At 43.9% G+C, this 18,906-nt stretch overlaps 1 protein-coding gene across 2 annotated transcripts in view; it reads right to left on the bottom strand.

Annotated features, from left to right (window-relative positions):
• The window catches only part of KIF1C (kinesin family member 1C), a 154,860-nt gene that overhangs the window by 32,309 nt on the left and 103,645 nt on the right, over positions 1-18,906 (bottom strand). For both annotated transcript variants that reach the window (XM_053718354.1, XM_053718352.1), the window contains one exon: positions 16,772-17,365. In XM_053718354.1, the coding sequence (XP_053574329.1) occupies positions 16,772-17,365 (594 nt within the window). The remainder of the gene's footprint in view (positions 1-16,771; positions 17,366-18,906) is intronic.

The raw sequence follows: 18,906 nt of genomic DNA, 5'->3' as shown, positions 1-18,906 counted from the left end.
TGTAGCATTCCTTTCTAATATATAAAATGGATTTCTGATTAATTTTGTTTACCCCGTTTTCTTGCAATGTTTTATACAAACTGTTTCTGATATACAATATACTAGGCGTCATTATTGCTTTTACATTTCTGTTTAATATTTTTACTTCCTAAAAAGACATTCTAATGTGAAAATAAAATGTTCTATTTTGATAGAGCATTTTATTTGTAACCAAATTGCCTTCCATAAAAAGGTAAAACATGTAGTCAAACTTGCACTCCTTGAACACCTCCATCCTACTCCAGAGGAAATACAGCCAGTGACTGGAGCATTTGCATGCATAACCTTCTGCTGATTGGCTCACCAACTGTATCCTAATCTCGAGTGGAAAAGTGGCATGACTGAGCATGCAATTATACCCAAATGAAGGAAAAGAAAGGAATTTCTTTAAAAATAAAATGCTAAAAAAAAAAACGCATAATTTATGCTTACCAGATAAATTCCTTTCCTTCCTGGCAGGGAGAGTCCACAACTTCATTCCTTACTGTTGGGAATACAACACCTGGCCACCAGGAGGAGGCAAAGACACCCCAGACAAAGGCTTAAATATCCCTCCCACTTCCCCTATCCTCCAGTCATTCTGCAGAGGGAACAAAAGAAAAGTAGGAGAAACATCAGGGTATAAAGGTGCCAGAAGAAATATAAAAAGAGAGCCACCCAACAAAAAATAATTATGGCTGGGGTCGTGGACTCTCCATGCCAGGAAGGAAAGGAATTTATCTGGTAAGTATAAATTATGTTTTCCTTCCATAAGGCAGGAAGAGTCCATGACTTCATTCCTTACTGTTGGGAAAACTATACCCATGCTCCAGAGGACACTGAAGGAATAATGGGAGGAAACAAAAAGGAGGCGGACCCTATTCTGAGGGCACCACAGCCTGCAAAACTTTTCTCCCGAAAGCTACTTCAGCCGAAGCAAACACATCAAACTTATAAAATTTAGAAAAAGTGTGTAAGGAGGACCAGGTAGCCTCCTTACAAATCTGATCTATAGAGGCTTTGTTCTTAAAAGCCCAGGAGGAAGCCACTGCTCTAGTGAAATGAGCCGTAAACCTCTAAGGAGGTTGTTGTCCCGCTGTCTCATAAGCTAAGCAGATGACACTCCTCAACCAGAAAGATAGGGAAGTCGTAGTAGCCTTCTGCCCCTTACGCTTCCCCGTATAGATGACAAACCACATCGAGATTATGAAGCAAGCGTTCCTTCACTGAAGAAGGATAAGGACACGAACATGGAACAACAATTTCTCTATTAATGTTACGATCCGACACCACCTTAGGGAGGAACCCTAATTTAGTACGTAAAACCGCCTTATCAATATGTAAAATAAGATAAGGGGGGTCACATTGCAAAGCAGAAATCTCAGAAACTCTGCGCACAGAGGCAATAGCCAACAAAAAAAAAAAAAACTTCCAAGATAATTTAATGTCAACAGTATGCATAGGCTCAAACCGAGCCTGCTGCAAAACACGAAGAATAAGATTGAGGCTCCAAGGTGGAGCCCCAGATCTAAACACAGGTCTGATCCTAGTCAGAGCCTTAACAAAAAGGACTGCACATCCGGAAGCTCAGCCAATCTCGTGTGCAGTAACACCAACAGGGCCGATATCTGTCCCTTCAGGGAACTAGCGGATAGACCCTTCCCCCCTCCATCCTGGAGAAAAGATAAAATTCTGGCAACATTAACCCTATGCCAGGAAAAGCCAGCTCTTCACACCAGTACAAGTTCTCCACACTTAATGGTATATACACGAGTAACTGGCTTACAAGCTTGAATCAGAAAACACTCCTAAGACTAAGCGTTCAATCTCCACGCACTCAGCCACAGAAAATCTAGATTTTGATGTACGGAGGGACCCTGTATCAGCAGATCTCTGCGACAAGGTAACCTCTATGGAGGAGATGAGGACATCCCCACCAGATCCGCAAACCACGTCCTTCGCGGCCACGATAGAGCAATCAGAATCACTGATGCTCTCTCCTGCTTGATGCGAACCCCCACACGAGGGAGAATCGAGGAAAAAGATATGAGTCTAAACCTCCATGGTATGATAGGGCATCTATCAGTTCTGTCTCGACCCGTACCTGGGTAGCTTGGTATTTGAGGCGGGATGCCATGAGATCTCTCTCTGGCGTCCTCTACTCGCTGCATATCTCTGCAAACACCTTGGGGTGGAGAGACCCTTCCCCTGGGTGAAAGGATTGCCTGCTGAGGAAGTGAGCTTCCCAGTTGTCCACACCCGGAATGTGAATCGCTGACAGCGTACATCTGTGAGTCTCTCATCGCCAAGGGACTTCTCGTTCCCCCCTGATGGTTGGTGTAGGCAACCAAAGTTATATTGTCTGATTGGAATCTGTTAAATTGGGACGAACCCAGAAGAGACCAAAGTCTTCAAGGCATTGAAGATTGCCCGGAGTTCCAATATATTTTATTGTAAGGGAGGACTCCTGAGTCCACAGCCCTTGTGCCTTCTTGGCACCCCAAACGGCTACCCAGCCGGAACGGCTTGTGTCCATAGTCACAATCTCCCAGGACGGTCTCAAGAAGCATGTGCCTTGGGACAGATGGACAGAGCCACCGAGAGCAGGTCTCTCGACAGGTTCTCTAGCACAATCTGTTGAGACAGATCTGAATGGTCTCCATTCCCTTGTCTCAGCATGCATAGTTGTAAGTGTCTGAGATGGAATCTGGCAAAGGGAATGATGTCCATACAGGACACCATGAGTCCAATCACCTTCATACACTGGGCCACTGAGGGTCTCAATAAGGCCTGGAGGGCAAGACATGCAGTAGTTTGCAAAGTCTCTGATCTGTGAGAAATATTCTCATGGGTATGGAGACTATTGTTGTCCCCAGAATATTCACCTTGGTATTTGGAGTAAGAGAACTCTTTTCCAAGTTTATCTTCCATCCATATGATCGAAGAAGGCTGAGAAGGGACTCGGAATGTTCTTCCGCTAGATGAAAAGATGGTGCCTGTACTAAGATATCTTCCAGGTAAAGCGCTACTGCAATACCTTGTGGTCTGGCAATGGCTAGAAGAGCCCCCAGAACCTTCGTAAATATCCTTGGAGCAGTAGCTAGGCCAAACGGAAGAGCTATGAACTGGAAGTGCTGGTCCAGAAAGGCAAACCTCAGGAACTGAAAATGCTTCTTGTGTATCGGAACGTGAAGGTATGCATCCTTTAGGTCTATGGTGGTCAAACTGTCCTTCCTGAACCAGAGGAAGGATTGACCGTATTGTCCCCATCTTGAAAGAGGGAACACTCAGAAACTTGTTTAGGCACTTTAAGTCGAGGATTGGACGAAAAGTTCCTTCCTTTTTTGGAACCACGAAAAGGTTTGAATAAAACCCCAAACCTCATTCTGCTGTAGGTATCTGTACAATTTCTCCTAGAGAGGAGAGATCCTGTATGCAACCTAAAAAGGCAGTCCTCTTCTCTGGTCTTGTAGACAGTCTGGAGAGTAGGAATCTGCCCCTGGGTGGATGAGATTTGAATCCTATCCAGTATCCCTAAGATACAACCTCCAGGACCCAAGGATCCTGTACACCCTGGAACCAAGCGTCTAAAAAAAAAATAGTCTGCCCCCTACTCGATCCGATCCCGGATCAGCGGCCGCCCCTTAATGCCGATTTGTTCTCGGAGGGCTTTTTAGTCTGTTTGAACTTATTCCAGGACTGAGCCGGCTACCATGTACTCTTGGGCTGCTCGGACTTGGTTGAGGATTGCTGTCGTTAAGATTAGTCAGAACGAAAATTAGACAATTGCCATCCCTTAGGCCCATTCTTCTTATCCTGTGGTAGGAAGGCACCCTTCCCTCCGGTAACCGTAGAAATAATAGAGTCCAGCCCTGGACCGAATAAAATCTTCCTCTTGAATGGAAGAGAAAGGAGTCTGGATTCAGAAGTAATATCCGCAGACCAGGACTTCAACCAGAGAGCCAGACGGGCTAGGACCGCAAAAGCCAGAAGCCTTTGAATTTAGGCAAATCTGCATATTTGCGTCACAGATGAAGGAGTTAGCCATTCTCAGAGCTTTAATTCTCTCCTGAATAGCCTCAATGGGAGTTTCCACCTCATTGAGCTCAGATAGAGTGTTGCACTAGTAGGATAGCTGGGACATAGTAGCTAAATCCGACAAATATTTAGGTGACTCTAGGTCAGGAGAACTGTTTAACCTTTCTCTTACGTTTGCTAGAGGGAGGTAAGGCTCTGTCAGGCAAGCTAGAATCACTATGAGAATAAAGATTTACTAGTAATTTGAGCCACAGCTGCTGAGATTAATAAATGTGGTTTTGTTGCTAAGTGTGAGGTAAGCAAATAAATCACCTAGTTGGTGATCTGCAAGCCTCATAAACTACTTAGCAGTTTTTATAATGGTTCAGATTGTACATAGAACTCTAATGCTGCCACCTGTGTTAAATACACTAAAACTAGATCAGGAACCAATGAATAATATAACTTTGCAAATAGGCAACTATAATACAATATACTCAAAACAACAGATGGTAATAAGAAGCGTGTGAGAGGTAGTCAGAGCTAATAATATGAAATACAGAGATGAGCTTGACTAAAGTTACGGTAGTCCTGTAAGTAGTTCACATGTATGTAAAACTGCTATAGTACCTTGTAATGTATGAAGGAAGCAGGCAGTACAAGCTTCGGTAGTCAGGAAAGCAATGAGGCTGACCAGTCTTAGTAACGGAGCGGTAGGAGGAATGATAGTGTCGGGTAGATCCGTGAAGCTGGCGTGTGATGTCACCGCGGAGTAATTCTTGAGTCCTGCTGAATGTAGAAAGGTGTTCCGGCTAAGAGAGATCTGGCGATCCGTGCTGCCGAGTTTCAGGGTGAAAAAAGTGTTGCGTTTAGGAGATTAACCTAAAAGTTGTTAGAACAGGTAAAAAGTTACTGAAAAATGTAGATCAGATAACTCTGGCAAGTTTCTAAGATAAATGAGATTTTCTCAAGGCTTAGTGAATAGTTTACCACTTCAATACCAAGCAAAGTAGTGAGGGCTGCTGGGAAATTTATAGGAGTGTGGATTGAATGTAAATGAGATTTAAAGGTACAGCAAGATATATATATACAAACAACGAAAAGGCCGATTGCTGAGTGAAATCCTGACAGGCACTAATTTTAACTGCGCGGTAAAGTCCGCAGGAATAAAGCCCCCTCCAGATAGAGGAATAGTTGAGCCGCGGGAACTGCATGTGGAGCGGTAGTGTAGAAAGGGTAGTAATCTCTTGTGACACAGATTCCTGAGAGGTAGACGGCTAAGAGGGGCTAATAGCAATATGAGTATTAGCAGTCTTGTCTCCCCTCTTAGACTTTAGAACAGTGCTAACGCAAATGGAACAAAAAGGAAATTTATGCTTACCTGATAAATGTATTTCTTTTACGATATGACGAGTCCACGGATTTCATCCTTACTTATGGGATATCGCCTCCTGGTCAGCAGGAGGCGGCAAAGAGCTCCACAGCACATCTGCATAAATAGCTCCTCCCTCCCCCCCTCAACCCAGTCATTCGACCAAAGTTAGGAAGAGAAAGGAAAAACCAAGGAGCAGAGGTGACTGAAGTTTAACAAAAAATAAAAACCTGTCTTTAGAAAAAAACGACAGGGTGGGCCGTGGACTCGTCATATTGTAAAATAAATAAATTTAACAGGTAAGACTTCCGGTGGGCGGGCCAAGGAGTAAGCAGCTCTGAGTGTGAGCTCCGGAGCTGTTCAGCAAAAATACTGATTTTAACTAACCTACCCGTGGCATTTCTACCTGCCCTAACAGAATAATACCCTCCTAGGAGCCCAGGTGCACTTTGGCCTTGATACGTGGGGTATCCGGCACCCTCAGCACTGGTCTAACACCACAGACCCCCGCCGCAAGTCAAACAGCACATAAGGTGCATCTGTAAATACATACCCAGCAATACCGCACTTTGGCACGAAGGCAGTACCTGGATGAGGAGCCTGCTATAACCCGAAGAGAGCTGGAGAGCTGGGCAGCACCTTTTCCCCCGGAGCAACAACCCGGTATCACAGCGGTGACGGGACCGGCCCCCTACCCCACGCATGCCTATGCTTCATACAGGGGTTAACTGAAAGGCGGAGGAGAGACGGAACCCGGGTGAGATAACGACTGCACCCACCTGCCGGTAGGGACCTGAGGGGGGCAGAGAAGTGGAGAGAGAGGCTATCGCATTATATGAGCAGGCTCACTCTTTCTGCAGCAGCGACCCTCATTTGGCGCGAAAAACTCCATGCGCCATCTTAACCCCACGCATAGCCGACTGCCTCAGTTCTCAAACTACGGACAGGAACAGACATCCATGCACGGCTGCACAACTGGCTGATCCCCTACTTGCCTCCGGACAGCATCTGGAACAAAGAGAAGCAGCTCACCACTTGAGACGGAACGACGACAGGGTAAAGTACTTTACACCCGCCCCAGCATAGGCCTGCAGTGTGTTTCCCTAAGGCACATCTCTGTCAAGGGCTAGAACACCCCATCACCAGAATCATAACATCCCCTTAGCTGGAGGACTCACCATTTTGTTTAAACTGCCCCAGCCTGTACAACACCGGGCCAGATACACTGTTCTTTCTCATATCTGATAGAGGGGAATACTATCCAAATAGCGAGTGGTGTGGGGGCTAGACTCTTGGATTGCCTCTGATAGACAGGGCCACAGTCTGGATGTGAGGGAAAGGCTTACCCTCTACAACTCTAAGTGAAACCCATACACCGGGACTGAAAAATTAGCCACCTTCTTCACAACCTTGGGTAATCACTTTGCTAGCCTTAATTATTCAGGCTGTGACTTTGGACATAACACATAGGAGAATAACTTCTGATTTTGGGCCCTCCTGGAACATCAGAACGCACTGAAACCTATACTTTGCAGGACACTGAGTGGGGCTTATATGTTTTGTTTCTTTATGGTTTTGTCTATCTACACAGTGTTTTGCTCTTCTTACTTTTTTTTTGCAGGTGTATGCTCTGTTTTTGCTATTTGCTCATTGAAAAGCCATTAGATCACACTGCATTGGTACATGGATAGATTCCTATCTGGGGGAAAAATGTCAGGCAAAAATAAAAGTGGAAACAAGAACAGGGGAGCTGCTGACCACCTGAAGGAAACAACCCCTGGAGGGCAGGAAATTGCTGCAAATTCCATAGACACCCATGCAGTGGTTCAGCAGCTCTCCTCTATCTTTCTCCCAAAAATGGAAAACCTCCAGAGGGGTCTGGACCATCTGACCGGAGAGATGAAGCAGTTCTCTGTCAGATTCACCGAAATACAGGACAGGGTGTCAGGGCTAGAGGATACCTCAGTAACACACGACACACAGCTAGATGCCCTACTGAAGCAAAACATTAATCTGCATCAAAGGTTAGAAGACCTGGAAAACAGGTCTCGCCGCAATAATTTGCGCATATTAGGTATCCCAGAGAGTGTGAAACCCAAAGATCTTATCTGCTTCATAGAGGAGACCCTACCTAGGCTCTTAAAAATAACACCGGCTGTGTTCAAAGGCAGCGTAGAAAGGGCGCATAGAATAGGTCCAGAGAGACAAACTGATAGGGGTAATACTCAACCCAGACAGGTTATGATCAGGTTGCTACACTTTCAGCTTAAAGTGGAGATGCTGCGAGCCTTTAGGAAAGCTTCCCCTGTTTTGTTTGATGGCTCTAAGCTACTAATTTTTCAAGACTTTTCTGCTGAATTAATGAGAAAGCGTAAAGAGTTCTCCCCAATATGTTCTGAATTAAATAGAAAAGGGAGAAAAGTGTACCTCCTTTACCCCGCTAGACTGAAGCTTCTGACCCCCTCCGGCCCCAAATTTTTTGATACCCCACAAGAGGCCAATGTGTATCTAAATAGTGTGGGAGACAGGGAGGGTGCAGACTCACCCAGATCATCCCGCTCTGACCCAGGGTGAGAGGTGGGGGGGAGGGAGGATGGTAAATGTGTATTTTATACCAGGGGTAAGGGTTAACTTTATCCCTAACCGCTATATTTTACTGTTATATCAATGTGTTTAATATCTATGTTTAACAGGGAAAGCAGTTTGACTCGTTATGTTATACTTTCCTATGTTGCACTGGCTATACGCAATATAATACTTAGTTTAAGTAAGCACTCTCACACACCCTGTATGCTCACTGTTGTTTGTAGGACCTATTGGTATATGCTACTCTTTTTAAATGATGCAGCCAAAATATTAATACTTTCTCTCAGGAATGGATCACTGGCTCTATATCTGGATGTGGCGTATCCAGTGTGCATTAGTTTAAATGTTCGTTACAAAGAAGATGTAGAAAGCAAACTCCATTCTAGAATGCTTTGTAATCTGTCAGGTTTCCTTTCAGAGCTGCAGATGACAGGCGTGCTTAGGTCTCGGATACTGCACAATGTGTGTGAACCAATTGTGGATACAAGTGGGAAGGTGAGAAGTGTTTTTTTTTTTTTTTCTTTTTCTTCTTGTCTCTCCTCCTCCCTCACAGGGCACTGGTGCGATTCGAACTCACATGACATCACATAGATGGCGGTAAGATTTATATCTTGGAATGTAGGGGGGATTAACTCTCCCGCTAAGAGAAGCACTATACTGACAAATTTAAGACGCTTAGGAACTGACATTGCACTACTACAGGAGACACACCTATCTGAGGCAGAACATGAGAAACTGAAGAGGGATTGGGTGGGGGAAGTGAAACATATCTCTTACACTAATTCGAGTAGGGGCATCGCTATACTGTTTGGGAAGAGAGGGAACTTTGAAATCTTGCACACACTTAAGGACAAGGAGGGCAGATTTCTAGTAGTTAAGGTTAGAATAAATCAGAAGGTGCTAGTAATATGCAACATATACGCCCCAAACTGTAAGTCTACAGCCTTCTGGACACGACTTATACAAACACTTATGCCTTTCACGGGCTCCGAGATTATCCTCGGAGGCGACTTTAATTTAGCTCCAAACCCCGTCTGCGATAGAATGAGAGATCCGGAACGTATAGCGGAGGGGCGTCGGTCGGGGTGCAATGGCACTTTTGAACGCAAAATCTTCTCTAGAATCTCTAACTCCTTACAGCTGGTGGATGTTTGGAGGTTAAGGAATGCGGAAAGTAGAGATTTTACATGTATCTCTAGAGCTACCCCAACACTGTCGCGCATAGATTTATTTATGACATCCTCTAGCATGATTCCAAGGATTACTAAAACCAAAATCCACAACGTGGTGGTCTCTGACCATGCCCCAGTTGAACTTATCCTCGCGGTCGGCACCGTGATTGCAAATAAGCAGACGCTTAGATTCCCAGGCTTCCTTTACACCTCTGACGCTTTTTCCAAGCATCTAACACATGCATGGAACGACTTCTATACAGACAACCAAGCTCACCGTGATAATCCAGAATTGTTTTGGAATACGGCGAAGGCGGTTTTAACGGGTGACATTATCTCTTATGTAGCCGCCCTACGGAGAAAAACCCAAACCAAGTTGCAAAAACTACAAGAGGCCTTAACAGAAGCTTATCAGGCCTACTGTGGCAACCCATGTCAAGTCCTGAGGGACAAGTACCTTGAGAGCAAAGGAGAGCTGGATGTGTTCTTGGGTCACCAAGCGGTCACACAACTTCTCAGAACCCAGGCGAAGTATTATAGAGAGGGAAACAGATCGGGTAGGCTATTGGCCTCACTGATTAAAAAGCGGACTGCCCGTCGGCCTATTGCGGCGATCATCCACCGCAACAAGACGCATAAGACCCCAGAGTCCATAGTGGCGGCCTTGGCGGACTACTATACCACCCTATATGCTAGCCAAACGAAACCTCCCCAGGAGGTTGTAACATCCTTTTGGAGAGATCTTGATCTCCCACAACTCAAGGAAGAACAGGTGGCGGCCCTCAACTCACCTATCTCTCCTGAGGAAATTTTAAAATCTATAGCCTCCATGTCCAACGGGAAGGCAGCAGGCCCCGACGGCCTCCCTGCTGAGTTCTTCAAAATGCTGAAGACCCAGATTACACCGACCTTGACTACTTTGTACAATCTATATTATACAGAACTGACGCCTCCTTCTCAGACATTTACAATGGCGCATGTGTCACTGATTCCGAAGCCTGGGAAGGACCCGGGGCTCCCTGAGTCCTATCGTCCCATCTCCCTACTCAATTCGGATTACAAGATACTGATGAAGATCCTGGCTGACAGGCTGAAAGTAATCTTGACCGACATTATTCACTCGGACCAGACCGGATTTATGTGCCGCAGAACGTCCGTGACTAATGTGCGAAGGGTATTGCATGCCATAGCGCATTATGAAAGAGACTCGGAACTTCCCACAGCACTAGATAAACCGGAGGCCTTCCTGCTATCCCTTGATGCGGAGAAGGCCTTCGATAGGGTGGAGTGGAGCCACTTGCTGGATGTAATGCGACGCTTTGGCTTCTCGGGACCCTTTCTCCAATATGTCAACAACATCTACAAGGCCCCATGGATCTCCATCATGGCTAATGGCTTGTTTTCACCGCGTATTACCTTACAAAGGGGCACCCGTCAAGGGTGTCCCTTGTCCCCCCTCCTTTTTAACCTGGCCTTAGAGCCGTTGGCTGTTAAATTACGCAAGGTATATCCAGGTATGAAGCTGGGAAATGAGAAAATGCATCTAGCATTATATGCGGATGACATGCTCCTCTTTGTGGAGCACCCAGCAAAGCACATCCCAAAAATCCTGGCGACAATTGAGACCTTTGGGTCCTTTTCAGGATACAGGATAAATAAAACGAAATCGGAAATCCTGTGGCTTCGGAAGCGTAAGGCACAGACGGACTCCTATCCGTTTCAGGAAGCTAAAGACACTTTGATTTACTTGGGCATTCAATTGTCCACCAACAGACAAGTCTTATACCATAATAACGTCACACAGGTGTGTCAGGAACTGGCCCAAACCTTGGAAGGGTGGAGAAACCTACCGATCTCCCTCACAGGACGAATCAACTTGGTAAAAATGGTTATCTTACCACGGATCCTGTATCCTCTCTTGATGCTACCTTTTTTGATTACAAAAAAAGATCTAGCGACATACACAAAGGCTTTATCTAAGTTTCTATGGAAGGGAGGCAAACCTAGGATAGCTCTCATGAAATTATATGCACGACCCTCCTCTGGTGGACTGGGTCTTCCCGACCTGAAGCTATACAACTGGGCAACACTAAGCCGTCTCATGCTGGACTGGCAACTAAAAACAGAACACTTTTACACGTATGAACTAGAGAGAAATGCTTTGGGGGGATTTGATCCCTCATTCCTGCCATACGCCCCACTTAATGACATCCCTATGGATGTCAGAGATAGCCTTCTATATGGGGATGTATTGAGAGCATGGCGTCTAGCCCTGGGTCACACTGGCCGATGGCACGTGTCCCCCAGACTAACCCCGTTGAAAAATAACACTTGTTTCCCCCCCGGAATGGATACCTACCCGTTTACCATTTGGGAAGCTAAGGGTTTATGTTCGGTGGGGGATGCTTTAGACATCCCTAGAAAATGTGTCAGGTCTTTTGAGGAGCTGCAGACTCAATATGGGCTACCTCGGACCCACTTTTATGCCTATCTCCAGTTGAGGCATTATATCGGTCAACTAATTAGGGAAGAACCACAATTCTGGGAACCGCACGTATTTAACGCGTCGGTCTCCTCTTTCAAGCTTGGAAACTTTTCTATTTCGGGGATATATAAAACACTGCTGAACCAGGTTGAATCTAAGCATTTAACACTATTAGAAAACAAATGGAGGGGACAATTAGATAGGGAAAATATGTCAGAACTAATTCAACACAGTATAGAGAACGTTAAAAGGGCAACACTATCCTTGACACTGAGAGAATCCCAGATCAGAATGCTGCATAAAGATTACATTATCCCACGAAGACTAGCTAAATGGAAGCTTGGGGTGGTAAATAAGTGCAGTAAGTGCGGGATTAACGACCCAGATTTTCTTCATTACTTCTATGCCTGCCCACGAGTTAGACAGTTCTGGGGTAGGATAACTCACTGGATCACAAACATTATCAAAATCAGGGTCAAGTTAGAAGTGGAGCAAATCTGCTTCTTGGATTGGGAGGAACAGGACGCTAGGCACATCCCAATACTAACTACCATAATTTTAATAGCCAGAAAGACTATTCTTGGGGTCTGGACCGAGAATGCTGCTCCTACCTTTAGTGCATTTAAACACAGCATACACAAACAACTGATTACCGAACAGCTAGACACTAAGATGGACACCGACAGACGACTCAGACACTTTATAACTAAATGGCGGAAATATATTGAAACCCTAACTATGGACTCACAAAAACAATTATTGCTCCCCTTTGCCCATACTGAATACATGCTGACAGCCTCTCTGAGGGGAGAATGGAGATTCCTGCAACAGATGAGAGGGGGTGGGGAGGAGGAGAGAGAAAACATCTCTATCTAGGGAGCTGGAGAGATTTATTTTTCTCTTTTTTTTTTTTTTTTTTTTTTTTTTTTGCTTCTCTTCCTTTCTCTATGTACCACAAAGAATGATCTAGAGCAGTTTTAATATTATAAGATGATGGATTCGGCATCATATGGTTAGTGAGTTTAAATGTAGTTAGGTGATGTTTGAATCTTGGGAGGGGGGAGTGGGGGGGGGATGGGAGAGGGAAAGTTAAAACAAGTTATTACCAATTAAAGGATAAGAAAGAATAACTGTAAATCAAGAACTGGGACATGAGAGATTGCTATATGGTATTATCTGTTACTATACCTACCTATACTTAACTGTACAATTGTTCACTTACACTGGATAACGCTGTTTTGATGTAACACTGTAAACACATATGTTCCTGTTCATTTGTAACTGGAAACCAAAAAATGGGACATGAGAGAATGCTCCATGGCAATATCTGACAATGTGCCCACCTGTACTTAATTGTACAAATGTTCATTTACTAATGAGTATGCCGTCTTTGATGTAAAATTGTGACCATATTTGTCCTTTTTCTTGTGTCCTTAATAAAAAAAGAATTTAAAAAAAAAAAAAAATTTAACAGGTAAGCATAAATTTCCTTTTCTTTTACAAGATATGACGAGTCCACGGATTTCATCCTTACTTATGGGATACAATACCAAAGCTATAGGACACGGATGAAAGGGAGGGACAAGACAGGAGCCTAAACAGAAGGCACCACTGCTTGAAGAACCTTTCTCCCAAAAACAGCCTCAGACAAGGCAAAAGTATCAAATTTGTAAAATTTGTAAAAAGTGTGAATAGACGACCAAGTTGCAGCCTTGCAAATCTGTTCAACAGAAGCATAGTTTTTAAATGCCCATGAGGAAACCACAGCCCTAGTAGAATGAGCCGTAATTCGTTCTGGAGGCCGCTGTCCAGCAGTCTCATAAGCAACACGGATGATACTCTTCAGCCAAAAAGAAAGAGGTAGTCGTAGCTTTCTGACCCTTACGTTTCCCAGCAAAAACAACAAATAATGAAAATCTTTGACGAAAATCCTTAGTCGCCTGCAAGTAAAACTTTAAGGCACGGACTACTTCCAAATTATGTAACAGGCGCTCCATCTTAGAAGAAGGGTTAGGACATAATGAAGGAACAACAATTTCCTGATTAATATTCTTGTTAGAAACAACCTTAGGAAAAAAAAAAAAAACAGGTTTGGTACGTAACACCACCTTATCAAAATGGAAAATAAGATCAGGAGAATCACATTGTAATGCTGAAAGCTCAGAAACTCTGCAAGCAGAAGAAATAGCAACCAAAAATAAAACTTTCCAAGATAATAACTTAATCTCTATGGAATGCATAGGTTCAAACGGAACCCCTTGAAGAACATTAAGAACTAAATTCAAACTCCAAGGAGTAGCAATTGGTCTAAACACAGCCCGGATTCTAGTCAGGGCTGACAAAAAGATTGAACATCTGGAACATCTGCCGGACGCTTGTGTAGCAAAATAGACAAAGCAGAAATCTGTCCCTTTAAGGAATTTGCTGACAACCCTTTCTCCAATCCTTCTTGGAGAAAATATAAAATCCTGGGAATCCTAACCCTACTCCATGAGTAGCCCTTGGATTCGCACCAATAAGATATTTACGCCATATCTTATGGTAAATCTTTCTAGTAACAGGCTTACGAGTCTGGATCAAGGTACCAATGACCGCATCAGAGAACCCCCACTTAGATAAAATCAAGCGTTCAATCTCCAAGCAGTCAGCTGCAGAGAAATTAGATTTGGATGATGGAAGGGTCCCTGAATGAGAAGGTCCTGCCTCAATGGAAGCTTCCATGGTGGCAGAGAGGACATGTCCACCAGATCGGCATACCAAGTCCTGCGAGGCCACACAGGAACGATTAGAATCACTGAAACCTTCCCCTGTTTGATCCGTGCAATCACCCGGGAATGAGAGCAAACAGTGGAAACACATAAGCTAGGTTGAACGACCAAGGCACTGCCAAGGTCTCTATCAGTTCGGCCTGAGGATCCCTGGACCGGGATCCATATTTTGGGCGCTTGGCATTCTGACGAGACGCCATCAGATCCAATTCCGGTCGGCCCCACCTGAGAATCAGGTTGGCAAAGTCCTCCGGATGGAGTTCCCATTCCCCCGGATGAAACGTCTGTCTGCTCAAAAAATCCGCCTCCCAGTTGTCCACTACTGGGATGTAGATTGCTGACAGATAACAAGAGTGAGCCTCCGCCCACCGAATTATCTTGGAAACTTCTGTCGTCGCTAAGGAACTCCTTGTTCCTCCCTGATGATTGATGTAAGCCACAGTCGTGATGTTGTCCGACTGAAATCGGATGAATTTGGTCGAAGCCAACTGAGGCCAAGCCTGAAGCGCATCGAATATTGCTCTCAGTTCCAGAATATTGGAAGTAGAGACTCCGATCGAGTCCACACACCCTGAGCCTTCAGGGAATTCCAGACCACACCCCATCCTAGAAGACTGGCGTTACTGAGCCACTGATTGCCGAGGATTGGACATACGGCATGTCAAGAAGATTTTCATGGATACAGAGTCTAATAGAGTTCCCAGGAAAGGAACCCTTGTCTGAGGAATTAATGATCTTTTTTTAGATTCACCTTCCACCCGTGAGTCCTTAGAAAGGACAGAACCATGTCGGTATGAGACTTAGTTGATAAGACGACGCCTGGGTCAGAATATCGTCTAGATAAGGCGCCACTGAAATGCCCCACAGTCTGAGAACCGCTAGCAAAGACCCTAGAACATTCGTGAAGATCCTGGGTGCCGTGGCCAACCCGAAAGGAAAAGCCACAAAGTGAAAATGTTTGTCCAGGAAGGCAAACCTTAGGAACTGGTGATGATCTTTGTGGATAGGAATATGAAGAAATGCATCCTTTAAGTCCAAGGTAGTCATATATTGACCCTCCTGGATCAATTCCTATCACTAACGCAGGCAAAGAGAATGACTGGGTTGGGGGGGGAAGGGAGGAGCTATTTATGCAGACCTGCTGTGGAGCTCTTTGCCTCCTCCTGCTGACCAGGAGTCGATATCCCATAAGGATGAAATCCGTGGGCTTGTCATATCTTGTAATAGAAATTGAGCAGACAGGCAAACCACGGCCTACTCACAATATAAACAGGAATTATTAATCAGTACAGAAGGAGCTGAACCTTCTAATGTAGTAGAGTCCTCCATAGCCAAGAAGGACATACAAAAAAGAAACCGTTTAAAAAAAAACAACAAAAAAAAAAACAGCACCTTTATAATCCCAATGGCTGGGGCACTCACCACCTCCTAGACCCAGACAGCTAACAGTGAAAACGCTCTCCTTAGGAGTGATGTCTGCAGTAGGATCGTAGGAAAAATGAAAACACCGCACCTGGGCACGGTGTGCGTAGGACAGGACATCTTTTGCTATGAAAAAGGTGATAAGCTATTATGAGCTGTGCAACACTCCAAATACGAAAGTAAAACCTGTTTGTTCCAAGGCAGAAGCACACAGTCTATGAGCCCAAAAAACTCTCACATTAAAGCAGTTATAAATAACCCCTAGCTGTTCAAATAATCTCCCTGAAGGAGATATTAACCCTTGATCCTATTGAGGCATAAAGGAGCCACACTGTGACCTTGTATAGCAAAAGTGTATATTAAAAAGGTCTTGCCCTCCAGGATCCATGCTGTGGAACAGGCACAGCCTCTGAAGTGCGACAGTCTTGCAGCTATGCTTCGGACATGGACTTAAATGTGTAACAGCAAGCAGTGAAACTCGTCAACACTGATTGCTCAGGAGCTGTTAGGCGACAGCCTGGATGGGTTCGCAGAAAAACTTTCCCTGCATCTCCAGACTAACTTTCATCAATACTCTTTACCGAGACGTTGACATGATTACTTAAAACTCCAGTCCTTTCTTGAAGGGAACATACCCATTAAAGGACTATCCAAATCTTCTGACACTTCTCTGCCACCTTCTATTCTGTCTAAAGGCAAAGAATGACTGAGGGATAGGGGAAGTGGGAGGGATATTTAAGCCTTTGGCTGGGGTGTCTGCCTCCTCCTGGTGCCCAGGTGTTGTAATCCCAACAGTAAGAAATTAAGTTGTTGACTCTCCCTGCCTTATGGAAGGAAATAAGAATTTTATTATTTGTCCATTTAATTAGTTGAAATGAGGCAAATGTATTATCTATTTCTCTTCTCACAAGTCTAACCAATGTTACCTTACCTGTGTCACAGGCATCACACGCTCCATCTTCATCATCCTATCCCTTAGCGCTCGAATTTCCTCATCCTTCATATTGTTCTGTAATTTTACTTCTTGGAGGATGTCGGTCAGCTTGTCAATATGTGCCTTCAAATCCTGCACCCCACCTCCTCCTTTTCCACTTCCATCATCTTCTCCCACACCTACTGTGTCCCAGACATCCCGGGCCACTGCTTTCCACCACTCCTTCTCATTACCATCAGGTTTGCCGTAAATGCGGCACAACTCCTTCATTTTGATGACAGCCATAGCTTCAATCTCCTGTCTGCTATGTTTGAAGTCATTAAGAGCCACCTCATAGCAAATTTCTTTCACCGCCTGCATCTTCAGATCTGCAAGTGTAGCCCAACGTGGATCTTTGGCAAGTCGTCTCCGCTGGGGTATCTGGTAGACGCGTATAGGCTCCCGCCGCTTGCCACTGCTTGGGAGACCGCAACGGCGAACAATACTTTGAACCCGACCTGCAGGGACCTTCTCCCGCAAAGAGGATATGAGACGCCAGCTCTCCTCACAGGAACGCTTATCTGAGTCATCCCCACTGTCTGAGTCACCATACTGTTCAAGTGGAGAGAAGACAAAGAAAAGAGATGATTGTAACTTCAGAAATTCTTAGTTATCTGTACTGAATTTATGTTAGAGCATTGTTGAAATTTATATAATGATATATTTTATTTAAAAAGGGACATTACACACTAACTTTCTCTACCCCTATGTTCTATGAATTTAATATTACTAGGAAACTGTTCTTGGGAACTGAAAAAATTAACTTATTTTGGTGTACCAATATCCATAGTGTGTAATCCACATAATTTGCCTTAGACTTCTTTGTTGAAGTTTGCATCTCTTAAAACTAAAAAGGGTAACACTAGAGACCAGTAAGGGATGAGAGCTTCGATAGTATGTTGGAACTTGTGTTCCCTTGTGCACTACTGTGATAAACCAACAAGAGCACTCTATATTTTCAACAATCTGAACACTTGCCTAATCTCTAATACTGACACCAGGCAGGGCCGGTGCTAGGAGTTTTGGCAGCACAGTCGAACACACATTTTGCTGCCACCCCCAAAAGAAATTATATATCCTACATTACGGCTTCTTAGCAAAATGTTCTGCTGATATGTTAAGTAGCTATAAAGAACTATTTTATCTATAATGATATAGAAAATAGATTTAATTTATCACTTTAAATGAATGACTGTTAGCTATAATGGTGGGATTTCTCAACCTCGGTCCTCAAGTACCCCCAATAGGCCAGGTTTTCATTATAGCTGAACCAGTGCACAGGTGAAGTAATCAGCTGATCAGTAACACCTTGGTTACTAAGTCTGCTCTCACCCATCAGCTAATTATTTCACCTGTGCACTGGTTCAGCTATAACCAAAACCTGGCCTGATGGGGGTACTTGAGAACCACAGTTGAAAAACAATAACATAAGGTACCAAAGTTGTGGTTATGCAAAATGAATCAGACAGTAGTGGCAATATACAAAAACACAAGCACCTGGAGGGCAGGATGACCTTTTTTACCATTATACCTCGACTAATATAAACATGTCTAACAGAAAGATTTATCAAGCTACAGGCAAACATGTTCTCAAGCATAGAACCTGTCCACTTGAAATCGCCAATTGGCAAAATTTAAGACAGCAGAAGAGCAGGGCCTGTCAATCACCCGAAACAATCTGGTTTGTTTATCTCTGTCATCTTGGATAAGAAGCAAAGACTGCTTCTTAAACTTGTGGTTGGAGACTCACTCTTACAAGCCTGAACTGCAAGGTCTCAGAAGCTTAATAAATTTGGATTGTTATTTGTATTTGAAAAGCAGGAATGTAAGGTTAGGTGCAGGCCTATTTTTGGTTAAGCATCTGGGTAGCGCTTGCTGATTAGTAGCTAAATGTATTATTGTTCTTTTTACAAGAGACTGATAATATATGTGTACTATATATATATATATATATATATATATATATATATATATATATATATATATATATACAGTATATATATATATATATATATATATATATATATATATATATATATACAGTATATATATATATATATATATATATATATATATATAAAACACATTGTGCT

This window comes from Bombina bombina, chromosome 6, assembly GCF_027579735.1.
Source record: "Bombina bombina isolate aBomBom1 chromosome 6, aBomBom1.pri, whole genome shotgun sequence".
Classification (NCBI taxonomy): Eukaryota; Metazoa; Chordata; class Amphibia; order Anura; family Bombinatoridae; genus Bombina; species Bombina bombina.
Note: the sequence above shows the minus strand (reverse complement) of the source record. Positions and strands in the feature narration are given on the sequence as shown.